Genomic DNA, 22,332 nt, shown 5'->3' with positions numbered 1-22,332 from the left:
AAAAGTGTAATGGGGGTAAAAGAAAATGTGTATTAAACTAAAATGAAAACAAAAATTTGCGCCAACTAATCAGGGGGTGGAGAGAGGATTTCGGAAAATTCACAAGATCCGATTTTTTCCCTAATTTTTTAGGAAAATGGATATCTTCAATGAAATTTTATACAAACACCTTTCAAACAACATATATTACGATTATAAAGAAATTTATGGGGAAACATTAACCAAATTTTTTAAAAACTTTTTTCCATTACACTCAAGCAAAAAAAAATAATAATTTATCTTTCTCTTCGAAAGTCCTTTCACCATTTGCTCGGAAAAACATTTTCCCCGCAAATTTCTTTATAATCATAATCTATGCCGTTTGAAAGGTATTTATATAAAATTTCATTGAAAGATATCCATTTTCCTATGAGGGAAAACTTCGGATCTTGTGAATTTTCCGAAAGTCCTTTCTCCACCCCACGATTCGTTGGCGCAACTTTTTTTCAAATTTGTTTAATACATTTTTTTTACACCTATTACACTTGTTTTTAGGGGTTGTTTTTCTTTTTGGTTGCCGGGTGTTAAATATTTCTCCTACTTAAGTTATTTCAATAATTTGTGTCAATACCAGATATAAGACAATGTTTTGTTTTTGTTTTTCTTTTGTTTGTTTCCAGAAAGCAGAAAAGGAAAAAGATGCATAAAATAAATCAGTAGCTAAGGTCCTAAGCTTTAAGACACTACCTAACCACGCCTGACAGCCAGAGTGTAAAATGGTCAACATATTCCCTTTAAGGCATCCCAGGTGCAAAAGAATAATAATAGGATGCTATATAAGAGAGATCATTGTTAATTTGTTAGACTGAACAGAAATGAAGAAAGATGCATCATAAAACTTCGGGGCGTCATTTTGGAAGGGGACCTCGGGATACGAGCATAATAACTTGACTTTTCTGAATTACGAAATACTTTAAGGACACAATCCAGTTTTTTAATTTTACTTTTTTTTTCTTTCATTTCCGAAAATGTTCAAATAGTGATCCGTGCTCGCTGACTTTTCGTAAACAGTTTTAATGCATTTTGCTTTGTTTTGTGTTTAACAAAGATGGCATAAGTTAACTAGTCTTACTTAATGATGGTGTAAAGTAATGAAAATAAAAGCCTATAATAACATTACCTGTAATAATTGTTAGGCTTGGGGGTGGAGCGGGATGACAGTCAAACCCCACCACCAAAAAAAATTCCGAAAGTTCAGTCTGTGGGGATGAGGATGACTGTCGTCCAGCTCCACCGACTTGGGTAAGTCGATACCTATTTCTTTACTACCCACAAGGGGCTAAACACAGAGGGGACAAACGGATTAAGTCGATTATATCGACCCCAGTGCGTAACTGGTACTTAATTTATCGACCCCGAAAGGATGAAAGGCAAAGTCGACCTCGGCGGAATTTGAACTCAGAACTTACCACCGACCAGAGTGCTTCACTGGCATTTTAATTTATTCCTCCGAAACGATGAAAGACAAAGTTGACTCCAACAAAATTCGAACTCAGAACATCAAGTACCAGAGTAAATAATGTAAATCTTTTTCTCTGAGGCAAACGATTCTGCCAGTTGCCTTTTAAACTTACCTGTAACCACGTATTTATTCGTTTCGTTAATTGAGGAAAGCCACTTTATTACATATTGGGGATCTCACTTCTATTTCGTTCAGAGATCAACCGACACAGGCTAAAATGTCAGTGATATGATTTCGAAAAACCTGTAAGACCTCTCTCTAATGCTGTTCAAAATTAAACCGATGCCCCGTACATTCATCAAAGTGGAACCACTTTTAAGCCTGATCAACGTATTATGTTAATGGCGTCATGATCTCCAGGCGGAGAGAGTTTTGGAGTCATCATTATTTATACCTTACACAATGATTTTAATATTCCAGTGTTTCACACAATGAAAATGGCGATTCTGAAAAAAAAAAATAATAGTTTTTCCCCAAAATTTTAATCTTTCGCATTTTTGCTCCTTTTTCCTTCTGCAAGCAATATGGGACTTTAAGGAACCGCGATTCCAAAAGTCTGTCGAAATTTGATAGTTTAACTTTAAAAAAAAATGAACTAGTTTGTCAATATCGAGGGAAAAAGTTAATGAAATATTATGACAACCTTAACAAACGGTGGTACATTGTAATCAATGTCAGAAGAAAGGGGTATTCGATCGAAAACAACAACAACAAAACTTACGTTTTTTTTTAAGGTTCGTCCATTTCGGTAGACAAATTAACAACACTGAAAAAACAACTTACCCCCATTTGTTAATTCCAACTTGCGAGGATCCAGCAAACCATGGGTCCAATGTGTAAATACATCGAAGAGTTGTGGCACCCTTCAAAGCTTCCATTAGCGCCGGGTTGTCGTGAAGGCGCAACCCTTTGCGAAACCAATGAATGACATGTTTACCCGATTCATTAGACATAATTGAGATGATGGATTTTTTATGTAAGATATAGATGTGTATATATATATGTGTAATTGAACACTTGCTGTAGACGGTATATGAGATTTATATAAAATAAATAGATAATAATGCGGTGTATATTGATTGTGCAGGGAATTTAGATAGAAAGAGAGATGAACACGAAAACAACAACGATCAAGTATTCCAATGGATATAAAGAATTAGGATTGTGAATAAAAGTATAATCCAAAGCGAATATTCTTTATGTCCCAGACTGGTCACCGATTGTATTATGTAGTAAACGCCTCATTGTTGATGTGATTTGGCTGCTTATTTGAAAGGGGAAAAAATTAATCCTAAAACCGAATATAATGCAATATATCCAACGTCGCACTTGCTTTTCGGTTGCCTTCTTGCTATCGCTTAGACTTGCAGCCTTCATTCATACATTCACGCACGTTGTATGTTGTTTGTATAATGTCTGCGGTGGTCAGGAATGAATAATTGAGTCTAATATGAAACCATTGAGTTAGTGTAGGAAGCGATGATAGTGATGAAGCACCCTAAACGACATGAAGTATGCGGTAATGTTCTTTGAAAAAAAGAGAAAGCAAAAGCGCGACTCTGTTGGCGGAGTGAGGGAAAGGGAGCGACGCGATTCGTCGGTTGGCAGCACGTGACTTAGTGAAAGTCACGTTGCATCGTCCGTGTTGAGAGAAAGTGGTTGTGAGTTTCTCTGTTTTACAAACTGGATGACATACGCTGCTGCTGGGAAGTGCAACCTATTCATTTAATTGACTTCGCCTTGCTGGCTTTCCTTCTTCTTCTTTTCATCTAGACATACTTGCGAGAAAGTTTATCAAAAGTCGCGCACTATGATTGTGTGTGACTGTTAACATTTACGGTACTACTAGCGAACAGTGGTCCCGGTGCACGCACTCGCGTACTCGCGCATCCGCGCTAGCTAGTTATACTCTTTTACTCTTTTACTTGTTTCAGTCATTTGACTGCGGCCATGCTGGAGCACCGCCTTTAGTCGAGCAAATCGACCCCAGGACTTATTCCTTGTAAGCCCAGTACTTATTCTATCGGTCACTTTTGCCGAACCGCTAAGTGACGGGGACATAAACACACCAGCATCAGTTGTCAAGCAATGCTAGGGGGACAAACACAGACACACAAACATATACACACACACTTATATATATATACATATATACGACAGGCTTCTTTCAGTTTCCGTCTACCAAATCCACTCACAAGGCATTGGTCGGCCCGGGGCTATAGCAGAAGACACTTGCCCAAGATGCCACGCAGTGGGACTGAACCCGGAACCATGTGGTTGGTTAGCAAGCTACTTACCACACGACCAACTTTTTCTCTTTTTACTTGTTTCGGTCATTTTGACTGCGGCCATGCTGGTGCACCGCCTTTAATCGAGCAATTCGACTCCGGAACTTATTCTGTGTAAGCCCAGTACTTATTCTATCGGTCTCTTTTGCCGAACCGCTAAGTGACGGGGACATAAACACACCAGCATCGGTTGTCAAACAATGCTAGGGGGACAAACACAGACACACAAACATACATATATATACATATATACTACGGTCTTCTTTCAGTTTCTGTCTACCAAATCCACTCACAAGGCTTTGGTCGGCCCGAGGCTATAGTAGAAGACACTTGCCCAAGGTGCCACGCAGTGGGACTGAACCCGGAACCATGTGGTTGGTAAACAAGCTACTTACCACACAGCCAAAATTATTTATTTTGTGTCTTATTTACTTTGCTAGGTAGTCGTTGTAGGATCAACTAGTCGCGACTAGCTAGCGCGGATGCGCGAGTGCGCGCACCGGGTCCACTGTTCGCTAGTAGTACCACATTTACCTTGTTTAGCCGCTGGTTAGCTTCGAACAAACTTAGGATCAAAGACCTAGCCACAACCAGCAGTTTTATTTCATTTAAAACTACATTATCCAATACATGGAACCATTTTTCAAAAAGTTGATAGTGTTTTAATGTGGTTGCTTTCCTTAGAGATTGTATGTATTTTGTGGGGGAGTGTGGGTGAAAGAAGAGATAGCGCTCCTGACCGTGCAAGTCGTTAATGTTCTACTTAAACTGTTACAGGTCAACACCTGCAGGAAACATTTGAGCGAGAAGAAAATGCAGAGCCAGGTAAATGGTCGCAACGAGTGAGTCAGCAGTCTCGGAGGCACAAGACGAGCCAGCACCGTGGAACATATAATTACGGTGGCGATATAGAAAATAAAAACACACCAATGTGTTTTTATTTTGGAACCTGTCAATTAGTGATTGTATCTCAATCGAGTGACCCTTTTTCTGATGCAAACTAGCACATATATGTAACATAGCAGCGACACCGTGCCAAATATGGGAGCAAGTATTCTATTGTGGACCTCTTTTAAGGTTCGAAGAGCATCAGCAGCAGTTTGGGACTGAAATATTTCCTAGCTTTGAAAAGACGAGCCAGTCTTTGGGATGCAGCCCTAGCTATGGTAAGGTGCTTTCGCCAAGAGAGATCCTCAGTTGGGACTAACATTTGGAGCATATGCGAAGGCTCTGGCTGAGTGCCGCCTATGTTTTCGGGGAGGTATGGTGTAGGTCTGTTTTGTTCATATGAGTAGTGCTTGAGATTTGGTTTTAAGTTGGATAAGATTGGTTTCACTGCACTGGAAATTCTCTCGAGGTTTCCGTTTATGGAATCCAGGCAGATTTAGTGTGTGGCGTTTAGGTTGCGTGTGGATGATGCATAACCGGTGAAAGTTAGGAAGGATTGAAGAGCTATATCATCAGCCAAAGTATGGGCGTTGCTGAATGTGGCGCTAAGTGGGTTATTGCGGTTTTGAAAGAAAAGAGTGAGGGTCAGAACCGAACCTGGGTAACATCAGAGTTGACTGAGAGTGGTGCAGGAATAGTCCTGTCAACACATACTACAATACTGGATAGCGTGATCAGATAGGGGGCTACCGATCGAAGAGGGGAGTGGGGCCCGGAGATAGAAAGTGTTGATACAAGATCTGCATCTTTCCAATGTTTTGATGATGACTATGGCAACAAAATTACTTCTTCGAATTAGTCTGAACGTATGTGTGTGTGCGCGCACGCGTATGTATTTGTATGCATGTTTGGAATGTTTGAGTTCGATTGTCAAAACCGCTGGCAAATAATATTACTATATTCGGTAAAATGTTGAATAGAGATAATATCCACAAACGATTAATGATATTTGATAATATTGACCAGAGCTAATTTTGATTATATCTTTGAACTCCCTTATAACACCTATTGACATTTTTTCCAGCCAATCGTCTTTGGCGCCAGTTTTCTGAAGGTGTTAACAAATAAGAAAAGTTTAATTTTGCGCCTAAAGGTCCCATGGAGTATTCTAGAACTTTTTAACAAGCTTGAAAGAAAATCAGGGTTCAGCTATCTATCTTATTGACCTAAAGTCTATGTATCTTTAGACCTACGCTTGCAGAGAAATTTTACATCCTTCAAATTTCTCACTAAGATAAAGGTTGGTACTGTCATCATTGGTGTTGTCTTCAGAAGGTAAACAGCAGTAAGGAATTTCGACCCACATTTTGACAATAATGCAAAACCATAACCCTGGATTGGTACTGTATTGCTAAAGGTGCATAACGAAATTGACCTCAAACATCTAAGAAAAATGGCATATTTATTTTCTCTGGCGCTTTATCAACTCTGCCAGTTCAAGGTTCATTCGTTTCGTTTGTTTAATTGATATAGATTATACTCATAGCACCGAATTCGAGTTGAAATGTGCACTCCCAGTGATTCGATATATTATTTAGATGAACTAGATTTCTACTGCGTACGGTCATGTAACATATCTATAATATACATACACGGGATCTTATCGCTTTGACCGGCAGATTTTCAAAATGAAGCGAAAAGATTCCATACACGTACATACACACACATACATGCAATATGCATATACATACTCACAGAAGCAAACATTGCGCGCGCCCACACACATGCACACAGAAACCCACACATACTTAGGAAATTTGTTCAGACATGGACTTTGAGTTTCGCTTGGCAGTTTATTCAGGTGAAAGTGTTCAAGTGAAGGTTTTCAACTTTCACCTGATCAAACGAATTTTCTAAATTTTACTGGTAGTAGTGAGTATCCCTATCAGTAGGTATCTTTTTTTCTTCTACACACATACACAATCTCATATACATGTATGTTTGTGTATATATGTGCGTGAAAAGGTGGAACAGAAGGACACCAGAATAACTTCAAAGAGAAAACCAAAACACAGCACAAACTTATGTAAAGGTCTGTCAGACCGGCAGTCAATACAACAATTTCGATACCAATAACGATATTGTTGTATCCAGCGATTTCAAACAACATGTTTCAGCTGCCAGAGGGTAGACAAGTGCACGCGAATATCGAAGAAGTATAGGAAAAATAAGTGTGTTCGAGGATGGTAACGAAAGTACAACAAAACAAAACAGAGATTGTAAGTGGTCGGTCTTTTGACAGGAACGATACGGTTGAAGCCATATCTGTGCAGTTCTTCCAGTAATAGCATATTCTCCGTACACGACATAAATGCCTCGGGTGGCTTTGTCTGTGTGAGAAACTTGATCGAAAATGAAGAGAAGCAGGTGCCAAAACTGCTCATTATTTACTTCTTGACCCGTCATCGTCATATGCCTGAAAGTAAAAATTTATTAGAATTTTATAAATGCTACACAAAAGTTGTTGAGGGGATGTAAAACCAAAAGATATATATATATATATATATATAGGTAAGAGACGAACGAATTTATCTGACAACGCAATACGAAAGCATGTAACTGGTGCTGTCATCACGAACACGTGAATTTATACATATTTGTAGTTCTTATATATCGTTTTGCGTAATTTTTTTTTATCTTCATTGGAAATATACCGACTTCAGCGAGAGCAACAACTGTTATTAACGAAACTCAGGGTTCGCGGAAACTTATAGTTGTTTTGTATTATTAATACTTTTTCTTAACAGCTGCGTAAAAAATAAAAACAAATTCCAAGCTACCCTAGAAGATCGAAATAAGAAACATTCCTTCTTTTAGATTAACCGTTCCGTAATGACGTCACTTACATTAGAAATAAGTTTCATGTTATCTTCTTCGTAAATATGATTACACAAAAGTAAAAACGACACTGCACAAAAAACATATGTCTGTACTCAATGGACTGCATAAAATATTATTTGTAGCAAAGAAGAAAAAAATAATTAAAAGGTGTAAAACAGATTAATGAGTTCAGTAATAGTGTTTCTTGGTCGCTGCTCACAGGCGCAATTTATGAAACACGTGCGCGAAACGTGACTACATCAAGGTCAATGTTTTTTTATCAGCTCAATTCAAAGTCTGGCCAACCAACTTTAATTTCATAATGTTTTTTCCTAATTGCTCACGTGTTTGTTAATGCTTTGCCGCTGTTACCGATTCACTTGTTTCCAGTTTTTATTTATTGTATTTACCTTTGCTCTGGAACGAAGTTAAATTTGATCTCTTAAGTTATGTAAATGAATACATTTGAAGACTGGTAGTTGGATGCTTATTGTACTTTAAACACATCTGCATATTTTTATGCGTATTATTTCCTAGTCTTTTTTTTTTTTTTCCTGAATCTTTCCCTCCTCTCTACTGATGAATGAAGACGATTGTACTCAGTATGAAATCTATTCATATATTTAAAACTAATATTTATCATTTAGTAATCAAATTTTAATTCAAACACACACAGACAGGCATGCATAATACATTCACTCACATACGTGTATTGTATTACGATACTGGGCATTGGCCGGGAAATAGCGCCCTGGGTTCGTGGCCAACAGGTTGAATAAGAATCATGATAATCCGACATGAATGTATTATTTCTAAATACAATGTTCATATTATTTATTACAGAGGTAACAAGGGCCTGATTTTTCACTTCCGAAAATTTTACTTGCATGTAGGCGCAGGCGTGTGGCAAGACGCTTCCCAACTACATCGTTCCTCGTTCAGTCCCACTGCGTGACACCTTGGGCAAGTGTCGTCTACTAGAACCTCGGGCCGATCAAACCCTTGTGAGTGGATTTGATAGATGGAAACTGAAAGAAGCCCGTTATATATATATATATATATATATATATATATATATATATATATATATATAAATACACAGTTAATCCAAACATGAAAACACAAAGAGAAAACACAACGCGAGGACGTGGAACAAGTATAGTGTTATTAGACGCTCAGGAAAGGAAAGAAAGAAGGGGGATTTAACGTTTCGAGCAGAGCTCTTCGTCAGAAACATAGGAAAAGGGAAGATGGAGGAAAAAATCGCCAACGGTACACACGCTGTCACATTTTACATATATATATATATATATATTTGTATCTGTGTTTGTCCCCACATCACCGCTTGACACCCGATAGTGTGTTTACGTCCCCGTAACTTAGCGGTTCGGCAAAGTGACCGATAGAATAAGTACCAGTTTTTAAAAAAGGAACTGAGGTCAATTCATTCGACTAAAAATTCTTCAAGGCAGTGCCCCAGCATAGTCTCAGTCTCATGACTGAAGCAAGATAAACCATGTACCTGTGTGGGTATCATCTGTCTTCAAATTTTTCATTTTGCATCCCAAAAATATGGATATGTGTTTATTCACAAAGTTCTACATATTACTGTACATTTGTTGCAGGTGTGTTTAAGTCTAATGTTTATATGTATGTGTGTGAATTGAAGCCTTGTGTTAGTGTGCATTTGTTCAGTTAAGAATGTGTATGCTTGAAATGTGTCGTGTTTGTATCATGCATGTCTCCATCTTTTTGGTTTTTCAATAACTTAATACTGACAGCAACCACACACCTCCTGTAGATTGCATTAGAAACAGGATCTCCCTTGCTGAGGCAGAAATTGTGTGGATCCATTAAATTAGTTTGTTGAGCTTGCATCCCCCACATACCAAACTCCCGCAATTCAAGACTGGGATATTTTATCATTGAGGTTTACTCTTGGTATGTTTGGTCAGGTCTGTTCATTTTTATATCACAGCTAACCTTCATATCTGAAGGCCTTTCCCCTATCTGCCATCTGGGGACCTGGTGGATGGAAGTTTTCTCTACACCGGGGGCTGCCAGAAGATGGTTTGACTCAGTCCTCCCAACCAACTGTCTTAGGGGCCTTCTTTCTGAATTTTCTGTAGGGATTTACTCCCTTAGTCTTTCACACTCCTGTGTATATAAGCAGAAAATAAAGAAAAAAATACAATGGTATATAAGAGAATATAAAAAGAGAGAAGAGAAGAGGTGCAATCTGAATGAAATAATACTGGATTTTGCGAATAAGATTTTGCAGAACCAAAGAATTCCAGAGTAGTGGTCCAAGATTGACTTGATCCCAAAATCAGGAAACCTCAGCAATGAAAGTAACTACAAAGAAATTGCACTGTCCAATATCCCACACTCAAAGTTATCAACCGAATGGTCCTCAGCAGGATTCAACTGTTGCTTGATGGTCATCTGAGAGCAAATCAAAATGGATTTAGACTAGAAAGATCAACAACATCTCAGATCTTAGCTCTGAGACATGTTGTAGAAGGAATTGAATCAAGACAGCTACTTGCCATTATAACCTTCATGGACTTCAGCAAAGCATTTCACAGCATCCATCATTACAAAATATTGAACATCCTTCGAGAATATGGCATTCCTAAAGAACTTGTTCTTGTCATTGCAAAAACCTATGGAAAGACCAGAGCTCATGTGTTGTCATCTGACGGAGAAATGGAATTCTTTATCCGCTTTTTCCTGTGCTGGTGGCACTTAAAAAGCACCCATTACACTCTCGGAGTGGTTGGCGTTAGGAAGGGCATCCAGCTGTAGAAACTCTGCCAGATCAAGATTGGAGCCTGGTGCAGCCATCTGGTTCGTCAGCCCTCAGTCAAAATCGTCCAACCCATGCTAGCATAGAAAGCAGATGTTAAATGATGATGATGATGATTATCTTGGATGCTACTAGGAGATACGCTTGCACCTTACCTGTCTGCAGTTGTATTGGATTGTGCAATGCAGCAGGCTTTAGACAACAGTGACAAAGACCTTGGTTTTACCATAGATCAGCAAAGATCATGGAGAGTACCAGCAATAACCATCACAGACCTGGACTTCACAGATGATACTGCACTCATATCTAATGAAATAGATTGACCACAACAGCTACTCAGCAGAATAGAAACATCAGCTGCTAAAATAGAACTGCAAATGTCAAGAAAACTGAATATATGTCTTTCAACCAATCAAGAGATGCTGAACTGTTTTGAATGGTTCCAAATTGAATGTTGCTGAAGACATTTTTTTTACAATAGGACAAAATTTATATTATTTGCTCTCAACCAAAGTACTTAGGTGGTTGAGTGATCAGTTCAGAAGTAGACCACTTGCCCAACCAGAAAAGTGTGGTCTGTTTGAACCAACCTTTAGCTATTTAAGGATGCCTTTTCCTGCTATTTTCTTCAATGAGGTGGGTTGTCACGATGGAGTTCAGGTGTTCGGCATAGAGCAAGTTTTGGATCTTTACCTTTTGAACGGCAGATCAAGAAATTAATTTTTTGTAACTAAACACTTTCAAACTTCAGACACTGGTTGAATGTGTCATATAAAATATCTTTTACTCTTAGTGTTGTTGAGAAAAGTTTGTATTTTCAAAGTAATTTTGTGTTAAAGTTGTCGTATTTCGGTAAGTTCAACTAATCAATGGCGTGTATTCAGCTGAATAAAATTACTGCTGTTGTCTGTCAACAACAACTTCTGGCGGTGTGTTGACTAGTAGAGAGAGTGAAAGTTGTGTAGTCCCTCGTATGAGGTGCTTCTTCTGTCGGGGCCAAAATGAAAGGAAGAACTGAATTTGGGTTCCATATTTATATTTTCTCTAAGTTAGGTCATGCTAAACAAAGGATTTTTCATGTCTTATCTGCCTTGACCGAAGTTATTCTCGAAATGTTACAGTTAAAGAATAGAACTATCCAAGTTGATAGTTGACCCTCATAAATTTCCAAGTGCAAAAGCCGAGAGCAATAGGAAACGAATCCGAGAAAAATCTAGGTTAGATTTCGAATCTTGGCTAAGAATCTAAGAAGCTATTCGTTACATACCTTTTGGGGGCTCTCTGAGTGTCTTAAAATGTCAGTCACAGTTTACACTTTGTGTTTGCTTATTTCGATGTCTTATTTATTACGGGTGTTACGAAAGAACTGCATGAACTGCATTTGGAAGAAGTTTTATTAGATTATCACACTATGGTGTAATGACTGACTCCAGTAAATACCATTTTTGGTATTTCATCAGTAACATTTTTAGGACATATTATCGGAAAGATGGAATCCGGCCATTGAAGGCAAAAGTAGATGCGATTATGAAAATCCCTGTTCCTACATTGTCAAAGGAAGTTGCGAAAGTCCTTGGCTTTATAGGTGGTTCATTTTGCACTGCACGGAGACCATTTATCCATTAACGGAATTACTGCATAATCGTAAACGGAAAATAGAGAACATCTTTCCAACAGAATTACATTTTAACGACATAAAAGAGAAATTAACGAAAGTCACCCTATTAGCCCATTCGATACCAGATGCACTTTTGTCCCTTGTGATAGATGCATCTAACGTAGGAATCGGTGGAGTGTTGCAACAGTTTGTCCAGAATTCTTGGCAACCTCTTCCTTTCTTCTTGAAGTGTTTGTAGTCGTCCAAAACAAGATAAAGTATCTTCAGGTGAGAATTGCTGGCTGCTTTTTTGTCAGTAAAACACTTTCATCGGGATTCAAACCGCTTCTCCTTATCTCCCCAAAGACATACAGCATCTCAAAAGAGTCCAGAAGCTGGCTACCCGCATGGTTCTTGGTCTCAAGAATTTGTCTTATGAAGAAAGGCTGAAGACGCTCGACCTTTATTCTCTAGAAAAACGACGACGCCGTGGTGATCTCATTCTTGCTCACAACATCACAAGCGGAAAGTGTAACCTCTCGAAAGAGCTGTTCTTCACTCCTGCTCCAGAGCGTCAGCTGCGGGGTCACTCCAAAAAGCTCTATCTGCGACGATTTCATCTCAATCGAAGGAGAGGGGCTTTCTCCGTCTGGGTTGCGGATCCATGGAATAAGCTGCCGGACGAGATGGTGAAGATGCCGACGACCGCTCGGTTCAGTCTCCCTTGACCACAAGTGGCCTAAACTCTTTACATGAATACCACCCTGTACATAACTCCATGTCCCCCTACATGGCCTTGCTTTTTACTTTTTGAGCCAAAAATTAACTAACTAACTAACATAAATTTCCTGGAAGGAAGAAGCTTTATTATTTATTTTGATCATAAGCTATTAATGATCCAAAATGGACAAATATTCCCCACTGCACATTAGACACTTTGATTGTATTTCACAATTTACTGTGTATATATGTCATGTCAGTGGTTCTAAAAATTCTGCATCACATGGATGATCTCGTGTTTATATCTCTACACTTAGGTGATGCGATTAATTTCTGCGGATTAGAACGACAATGAAGGATTATTGCAGCTCAGGAATTCAGAGCTATTTTCTTTAGACCATCGATTATTACCACTACATTCTAGTGATTCACAAATTTGGTGCGATGTTTCTATCGGGTCTTCTAGGCCATTTGTACCAGAGAAAAACATAGGCTAACAGTTACTTTTCAGAACTTCACAATTTATTCCACCCTGGTATACCAGTAACAGGGAAATTAATTTTGGCTCCTTTTGAGCAAACATTTGAGCATGATTTATTGTGCTGTATTAGTATGAAAAGATGTTCATGTTTTGCAGTTCCTATATAGAAACAGTGTGGTAGAAATAGCATTATATGATATGCAAGGAAAATGTCTATTTGAAGTTTAAACATATTAAGCAAATATACAGTTGCCTTGTCATGTCAGTTTCTTTGATATCTTCGATTGAATATGTGGTGTTAGCGGTGTTATGGGCTGTGATGAGCTATGTGGTGTTGGTGGAGAGGATGTCAGATGAGGTGGGCGGAAGTAAGGCTTGCAGGGGCCGGCGGAAGAGTGAAAGGGGCATGCGTGGGCAGGAAGCATGTGTGGTCAGTTCCAGCAAAGAGCGCAGAGCAACAAGACGTGTTGAATTCATGAAAGTGACCACTGATTTTGCAGAGGTAAGGCCTTGTGTATTTCTTTCTCCCGTTGCTTCTTTTTCGGTTGTCCTTTTCCTCCATCACACTACAGAATAGGCAGTCATTAAAACAGCTATAGAGAGAGAGTGTGCAATTTGAAGTTTAGCCCAAGACACTCTGAAATTGGCGACAGTAGAGGACATCATACCGGCTCGGACGTCTACGACACTGCGAAGCGCAGAAAATAATTCACATTATTTATAGGCTGTCATCATCATCATCATCATCATCATCGTTTAACATCCGCTTTCCATGCTAGCATGGGTTGGACGAATTGGCTGAGGTCTGGTGAACCAGACTCCAGTCTGATCTGGCAGTGTTTCTACAGCTAGATGCCCTTCCTAACGCCAACCACTCCGAGAGTGTAGTCGGTGCTTTTTACGAGCCACCAGCACTGGGGCCAGTCAGGCAGCACTGGCAATGACCCCTTGCCGGGTCATAGTGCTAGTTACAATATATGCAGACATCCTCGATTGCATCTAGAGAACTATCTTGACTGATTGATATTCCATCACTAATGGACTGACACTAGCCTCTCTCCGTCGAGTTTCCTCTCTCTCTCTCTTTTCTACTGCTATTATAATAGCCTCTCTTCAATAGAACTGTTTAGTGTTATGTCTCCAACTCTCAGGCACAACTCTATCCGTTCGCATATCCATCTCCATCACCAGGCCCTGTACTAACAATTATGTTCAGTCCTTGCTTTGCTTCCTAGAAATTTTTTTTCCTGCTCATATCTTTCCCGCGTGTCGACCTGTAACAGTTCAGGGCAGACTTATCGACCTGCAAGCTCATGTGCAACAGCTTCTTCCAGATTCAGCAAGTAATGTGTGTAGCATCGGATTCGAATCTGCTTTTTGCTATATAGGAATTTCAACTCACAATTTAATCACTGTTTTATCATGTGCGCAACCGATATCTTGTCCAATAAATGCTCCGGTGATAGTTCTATAATCCGCCTGGAACTTTCTGTGAATAAAGCCTATAATTATCGTCAATAAAGGCGCCAATTTGGCAGAGTGTCGAGACGTTCGAGCTGGTGTGACACTCTCCACTCTCACCAGTTTTAGAGTGTCTTGGGTCGAGCTTCGAATTACACACACACACACACACACACTCTCTCTCTCTCTGCTTTAACGGCTGCATATTCTATCGAGGATATCGAAGACGACATGGTACGGCACCTGTATATTTGCTTAATATGTCAAAACCAACCAGTCCTGGTGTTAAACTTCGAACATGCATTTTGCTTTGCAGGTCATAGCTTAGTGTTTCCATTCATGGTAATGCATGAACATCTTTTCATACAAGGGCAACACAATAAATTATGTTCAAATGCTTAATTCTGGAATTACTACACAAATTTTTCTATTAACTTCGGTATATAGGGAAACAACACACAGCCTAAACGATATCCAGTTACCCACCAAACTTCGCTATTTGCGTATGTGTGTGGGCGCTTATTTCAAACCAGTTCTGTTAATAAAACAATTTCATCTATTAATAACAACTACGCCACCTTCACCGACACACGTAACCGACTGTTGCCTAAGATTATGTAAAATAACAAAAGCTTGTAATCAGTTACTGCTAAATCAAACACGTGCCTGCTGCAATTTAAGGAATCTAAAGAAGCACAAAGGATGTCTTCAATATATAAATAGATTTTTAAATATATAAATACACATTCATAGACTCACACGGAAGAGGAAAAAAGACAGGGAAAATGCGTGTACATTTATAAAAATTTGTAGTTTTTATACATCTTTCTGTGTGATTCTTTATTTTCAGTGGAAATAAACTGACTTCAGCGAGAGCAACAACTGTTATTAACGAAACTCAGGGTTTGCGGAAACTTATAGTTGTTACTTTTTCTTAACAGCTGCGGAAAAATAAAAAACAAATTCCAAGCTACCCAAGAAGATCGAAATAAGAAACATTCCTTCTTTTATATTAACCGTTCCGTAATGACGTCACTTACATTAGAAATAAGTTTCATGTTATCTTCTTCGTAAATATGATTACACAAAAGTAAAAACTGCACAAAAAACATATGTCTGTACTCAATGGACTGCATAAAATATTATTTGTAGCAAAGAAGAAAAAATATATTTAAAAGGTGTAAAACAGATTAATGAGTTCAGTAATAGTGTTTCTTGGTCGCTTTCTACAGGCGCAATTTATGAAACACGTGCGCGAAACGTGACTACATCAAGGTCAATGTTTTTTTGTCAGCTCAATTCAAAGTCTGGCCAACCAACCTTAATTTCATAATGTTTTTTCCTAATTGCTCACGTGTTTGATAATGCTTTGCCGCTGTTATTGTTTCCAATTAATTTTAAACGCAAAGTTTATTTCTTATTGTATTTTCCTTTGCTCTGGAACGAAGTCAAATTTTATTTCCTCTTAAGTTATGTAAATCGGTTTGAACGGCAGTTTTTTTTAAATAATTTCCACATAACTAAACACTTTTAAACTTCGTATCCTGGTAGAATGTGTTTATAAAACATCTTTTTCTCTTGGCTTTATTGAGAAAATTCTATAGTTTGTAAGATATTTGTTGTTTTTTCTTCTTCAATTTCTGCAATTTCAACCAATCAATGACATCTATTGAGGTAAAAAGCATTCTGTGCCGTATGAATTTGTCCCTCGTTTAAGAAACAGTTTGGGTTTATTTACATTTGTGAAGAAAAAAAGATACCCTTCCCCCCACCCCTAAAACATTGAAATGCAATAGATCGATTCTAGGGTCATAATTATTGGTGAAAATTTCATATGACACCACTAGAAAAAACTGCCGTTCAAACCGAAAAGATCCTGTAAATCAATAAATTTGAAGACTGATAGTTGGATATTAATTGTACTTTTAACAACTACATTTGTGTGTGTGTGTGTTGTTATCCCCCCCCCCCCAATCTTTTCCTTTTATCTAGATATCTTCAAACGCTAAGGTTTGAATGATGATGGCTGCCACGCATTATATGAAGTTTAGTTCATTCACATAATTATGTAAACTGTGAATGTTGGCCACCAAGCCGAGTTTTACACTCTAGAATCTTTCAAATGACCCCCCCCCCAGTGTTGAATTAACACTCAATAGTTTCGAATGGTGATCAAAAGCTTCATTCAAAGACATACATGCATACAGACACACGCATACATGCATGAATTGACCCGTCCGACCGCCCATCCAGCCATACATACATACATACATATATCAAATAAAATCAAAAACAGAACACAAAGGATATCGCGGTACACGTGTTTCAAGCTTTATAAACGACCTGTTCTTACATCAGTGTATAATAGATATAAAGGATGGTTTAAAGCTCTTTTCAATACATACATACACACATGCATGCAAAGTAGTTTTTATATCATTTCGCCGATAAAAGCATATCGATTATATTTTACTTTTATTAAATAATTGATTTGCTACCACACTACTAGCCTTTGCAGTCATTCCTCCGTGGTTGTCTTTCCTATTATGTGTGTTTGTCTTAATGTTAGTAGCTCTAGAATTTATAATAGTAAGTGACCAGATGTTGTCGGTGCCACTTTAGGTCTACCTGGTCATTTATGCTTTAGTGTGCACAGTTTAACCCTAACCCTAACTCTAATCCTAAACCTAACCCAAACTTAAACATTAACCTTAACCCTAAACTCTAACCTAACCCAAATCTAAACTCTAACCTTAACCTTAACACTAAACTCTAAACCAGTGGTTTCCAAAGTGGGCAGTACTGCCCTCTGGGGCCAGTGGAAAGATCCAGCATTGAAGAAAAGAAAGGTGATAATGGGGTAGTGAAAAGGGGGGGGTGTATGTAAGAACAACAAAATAATAGGTTAATTAGGTTCAATTTTATTTGTGAAAAACTGTGGTTTTGAATTTGTTGTAGAAAATTTGTTTTGGTCGGGGTGGGGGAGATGCTAAGAATGGGGCCTGAGTGCCAAGGGGGCAGCAGTCCCAAAAAGTTTGGGAACCACTGCTCTAAACCCTAATCCCAACCCTAACCTAACCCTTAAACTCTGACCGTAAACCTTAACCCTAATCCTAACCCAGATCAAGCCTTTTCAGTGTAGACTATGGATACTGCAGTAAACTACATGTTAAAGTAGTACATGTGTATATGTGTGTTTTCAATACATGTAGACTTGTTTATTGATTTTCCCAGCTGAGCAGATCACAGCTTTGGAATTTGTGTTTATAGCTCATCTCGTTTCATAGTACAGACAGCCATCTGTAAGTGCAGGAAGGCTCACCAGTCTGTCTAGGCAGCTAGATTATACCCATTGACATAAATTAACACTAGTTTACATTTCTCTGGTGTTATTCACCATTTAACAAATATATGTTGTGTTTACTACAAGGTAGAAGAGGGCCTCAAAATATGTCTGTTTGATAATCATGCAACAAATAAAGGTAGCTACTTAGTTCAAGAATGATGGGTTATAGTTCACCCATGCACACATAAGATACCCGTATGTATATATCTTTAATATGTGGGGCTGCTTTACATACATACATAACTTTTAAATTTTTATATGGTAAAGTTAAGGGTATGCAAATAAAAGCAGGCGGCGAGCTGGCAGAATCGTTAGCACACCAGGTGAAATGCTTAGCGGCATTTCGTCTGCCACTACATTCTGAGTTGAGTCGACTTTGCCTTTCATCCTTTTGGAGTTGATAAATTAAGTACCAGTTATGCACTGGGGTCTATCCTTGTTTGTTCTCTGTGTTTAGTCCCTTGTGGGTAGTAAAGAAATAGGTATTTCGTTGTCCGTTACGTTCTGAGTTCAAATTCCGCCAAGGTCGACTTTGCCTTTCATCCTTTTGGGGTCGATAAATTAAGTACCAGTTACGCACTGGGGTCGATATAATCTACTTAATCCGTTTGTCTGTCCTTGTTTGTCCCCTCTGTGTTTAGTCCCTTGTGGGTAGTAAAGAAATAGGTATTTCATTGTCCGTTACGTTCTGAGTTCAAATTCCGCCGAGGTCGACTTTGCCTTTCATCCTTTTGGGGTCGATAAATTAAGTACCAGTTACGCACTGGGGTCGATATAATCGACTTAATCCGTTTGTCTGTCCTTGTTTGTCCCCTCTGTGTTTAGTCCCTTGTGGGTAGTAAAGAAATAGGTATGCAAATAAAGCTTCTGTTCCATTATGACGGCTACCATCTAATGGTGCTGATTAGTAAGTCAGTTTTTTTTGGTTACATCATGGTTATAATGTAGGATAAATATAATAATAGCAATAATTCTAGGATGGAATTTATAAATACTTAATGCATTGCTATGCATGTTTCCACAAATCACGTGACTTTAACACCAGAGCCTGTATCCTTGGGATGAGTACAGTATAGTCTGTAGTATTATCCATGAGCATCTGGCTGGTCATCATCATTGCTTCCTTTCATCAGGTGATACTGCATTAGGGGATGAATCACAAAGGCCAATCTAGCTATGTGGGTATTTCTGTGTGTACTTGGTAGGGGGGGTGATGGGAGTGGGGGAAGGAATGATAGAAATATGGGGATGTGGGTGTGTGTGGTGGTGGTGGTGGATTTATTTGCTATTCATTCAGCAGATTTTAAGGATGATAACCCAACAGGTGGTCAGCTGCTATACAGTGGGGTTTGTTCAATGAATTGATTAATGCCCCCCCCCTCTTATGCTGACTTTTTCACTGTTTCTGTTGTTATAGTGTGTATCATCTTAAACATTGGTATCTTCATTTATTTGTTTGGGTTCCTTCATACATACATACATATAATATATACATACATAAATACATATGTGTGTGTTAGCATATTCACCTAAAGGTGAATATGCTAACACACCAGATGCCTTTGCTAAGCAGAATAATGTCTTTGCCTCTCACCAACCTCCGTAAACCTCTCTCTCCAACCTCCAACAATCTCTCCCTCTTCCAGCTGACAGTTTTTTGTATACACCTTTTGTGGCAGTTATAAGGAAATTGCTTTCTTATATTAGAGTAATAAGATGTTTCAATAGAACATCCAAACCCCTGAGAATTACTGGGTACATCAGCTAGTATATATATATATATATATATATAAGGATGGTATTATTAAAATACCATCACCAGTGGTAAGTGAATTATCAGCCGTAAGGCAAATTAATAAAATATATACATACAATATTAGATATGTACATATATACATAAGGGTACTACATGAGTACTTATATCGCCAATGATAGAAGTCGAAAAATACTTCTGTACCACTGAATAGTCACAAATCTATTACAGACAAGACAGGAAAAAATATCGGTGAACAATAATAATGTCTTACCTCAAATAGGTCAGAACAAGTAAATGCTGGTCAACTCGGTACCGGTTTCGAAATTTAGCGCCACCTAGGCACGTGATTTCTCATCAGCCAAGTCTGACAGCTAAATAACTACTAACATTCTCCCCCATCATGCCTGCGAAAGTTCGTTTGAAGAGACCAAGCACCGTACGAACAAACGAAATAGATGGAGGTCCGGAAATACTGCTAGAGCTGTTGTCTGTCGCTGGAACATGGCTGAGTGCTCTGTGGTCAGTGGTGAGAACCAAAGACGCAATATGGTTTGTTGATCTAGCTTTTATAGCAAACTAGGATGCTCCAGCAGAGAATTTAGAAGACTGTGTCACAGGACCTTATCAGAAGGCTGTGATTAGTTTGGTCACACACTGGCATGAAATAAAGCAAGAGACAAACTGCGCCAATACCAACCAATCAGAGTAGTGGACACAACAGGGCCCAAGCGGTTGAAAGTTAGCTGTTATCTGCTACGTCCATATTTATGCTATATATGTCAGAGAGAGAGGTTGTCACTAAGCGTCTGCTACAATAGTAATATACCAAAATTTCATGAAACATCTTTGATATATGAAGATATCCAAGACCTGCATACAAAAGATATCTTTGATATACTTCATATGCAGGTCTTGGTACAAACAGGCAGAAGCTTTGCAGAGCATAGCTGACAAGCACGACTACCACAGTTTATGAGACTCAAAGCCAACTATGAACCCAGGAACAATGCAATGGCACCAATCAAGTCAGCAGAAGGGACCAAACTGCACTCCAACCTCCAAGATGTCAGAGCTAGGTGGAAGAACCATTTCTGTAGCCTGTTCAATCAGCAAGGATCCATCCAACTTGACATCTGCAAATGGCTAGAGTAGTGCCAGAGCTGAGATGACCTCTTCCATGAGATCCCTGTACAGGAGCTGGAGAAAGCCTTGAAGGCCACAACAAGTTGCAAAGTATAAGTCCTTGATGATATTCCCTCAGTTGTGCTCAAAAAGGTGAGTAAAAATTCTGCAATGAGCTGTTGAGGCTGTACAGCACTTGTCTTTCTAATGAGTGCATGCCCAGGGGAATTGAATAGAATGTGGGAATTACTGGAGTATTTCTTTGTTGGCCATTGCTGACCAGGTGCTAGTGAAACTCATTCTCAACTGGCTGAGGAATCTAAACCGAGAGTCAATATGGTTTCAGGCCAGGGAGATCAATCATGGACATTAATCTTCACACTGCAACAACTACAGGAGCAAGCAGTGAAGCAACACCAACCCCTCTTCATAGTATTTGTGGACTTCCTCAAAGCATTTGACATGGTGGACCAAGAAACTCTTGGAAAGTGATAGAGACCTATAGAGTTTCACACAAGAATAAGAAAGACTAGTCTCAGTTGGTGGAGAATTTAGTGAAGCGTTTGCAGTTAATCACAGTGTGTGAAGTAGAGGTGTGTGCTTGCCCTATACACTTCTCTCTTTACCTTGCAGCTATGCTTGACACCATGAGGGTCAATCTGCACAAGGAGGTTTTTATCCACATCAGACCAGATGGAAAGCTCTTCACCTTGATCCATCTTTGTGCCTCCATCAAAGTTTGTAAAATGTGTGACAGGGAGCTGCTCTACATAGACAACTTAGTGCTTGTGGTCTCAAGTTCAATACTTTGAAGACTAAACTACTCCACCAAGAAGTCCTCATAGATCTAGAGAGTTTGAGTCAATAACAGTATATGAAGAGCCCCTAAAGTACTCTGATGCCTTTACATTTCTCAATCGTGCAGTTATTTGTACTAGCTCTTCTGATCTCAGAGTTGAGGGGTGAATACAGTCTACTGCAAGCCTTTGGCTCTCAATAGAGCTGCCATGACATTGCTCATAACACAAAGGTAAAGGTGTGCAGTACTACAGTGCTCCCTTGCCTCCTTTACACCACAAAATGCCTGGTCGTCTACTGCAGGCTCATAAAGGCCTTGACGCAAATCCATCTTCCTCATCTGTGCTCCATTTTGCATATCAGATGCTGGGATTGCATTTCTGATGAAGAGGTCGTGCACTGTGCTGGTGCATTTAGTGTGGAGACCGTCATTAACTCATCACAGCCGCACTAGGTGTTTGCAGGATGGAAGCCAGCTGGCTCCGAAAGACAGTTTTCTATGCTGAATTGCATCAGAGCAGGTGGAGCCATAGTGGGCAGAAGTTGCAATACAGGGATATGCTGAAGAGACACATGAACAACTCTGACTTTCTCCAGACACCAGCAGTGTGATGAATGGCACTGTTCACTGAAGCTTGTGATTCCAGTGATTGAGAACAACAGAGCGAATGTAAAAGAGCACACG

The 22,332-nt window shown here is 39.0% G+C and overlaps 2 protein-coding genes across 6 annotated transcripts in view; both read right to left on the bottom strand.

The window, feature by feature from the left end:
- The window catches only part of LOC115220262 (cryptochrome-1), a 29,920-nt gene extending 26,779 nt beyond the window's left edge, over window positions 1-3,141 (bottom strand). For 2 of the 4 annotated variants that reach the window (XR_005002493.1, XM_036509980.1), the window contains exon 1: window positions 2,285-3,141. Coding sequence is in view for 2 of the 4 variants with exons in the window: in XM_036509980.1 (XP_036365873.1) it covers window positions 2,285-2,454 (170 nt within the window). In the remaining 2 variants the exon portion in view is untranslated. The remainder of the gene's footprint in view (window positions 1-2,284) is intronic. The other 2 variants (XR_003882494.2, XM_029790364.2) reach the window with 2 other exon arrangements.
- A 3,501-nt stretch (window positions 3,142-6,642) lies between these two features.
- LOC118766559 lies at window positions 6,643-10,668 on the bottom strand. Of its 2 annotated transcripts, none has more exons than XM_036509981.1 (2): window positions 10,522-10,668; window positions 6,643-7,153 (listed from the first exon to the last, which is right to left on the bottom strand). In XM_036509981.1, exons 1-2 carry the CDS (start codon window positions 10,593-10,595, stop codon window positions 6,787-6,789), a joined length of 441 nt encoding a protein of 146 aa, XP_036365874.1. In that variant the 5' UTR covers window positions 10,596-10,668; the 3' UTR covers window positions 6,643-6,786. The 2 variants fall into 2 exon arrangements, with proteins under 2 accessions (XP_036365874.1, XP_036365875.1); XM_036509982.1 differs by lacking the exon at window positions 10,522-10,668 and adding an exon at window positions 7,868-7,949.
- Between the last annotated feature and the right edge of the window lie 11,664 nt (window positions 10,669-22,332).

Source organism: Octopus sinensis, linkage group LG16, assembly GCF_006345805.1.
Source record: "Octopus sinensis linkage group LG16, ASM634580v1, whole genome shotgun sequence".
Taxonomy (NCBI): Eukaryota; Metazoa; Mollusca; class Cephalopoda; order Octopoda; family Octopodidae; genus Octopus; species Octopus sinensis.
The sequence above is the reverse complement of the archived record's forward strand: the minus strand, read 5'-3'. Positions and strand labels throughout refer to the sequence as shown.

What these genes read in the sequence shown, in the direction of transcription:
- LOC118766559 (XM_036509981.1), bottom strand. Translation starts at nt 10,595, where the DNA reads ATGGTAAAACCAAGGTCTTTGTCACTGTTGTCTAAAGCCTGCTGCATT. An exon ending in TCCAATACAACTGCAGACAG is followed by an intron (nt 7,154 to 10,521) that starts GTAAGGTGCAAG and finishes TTTTACTTTCAG; the next exon opens with GCATATGACGATGACGGGTC.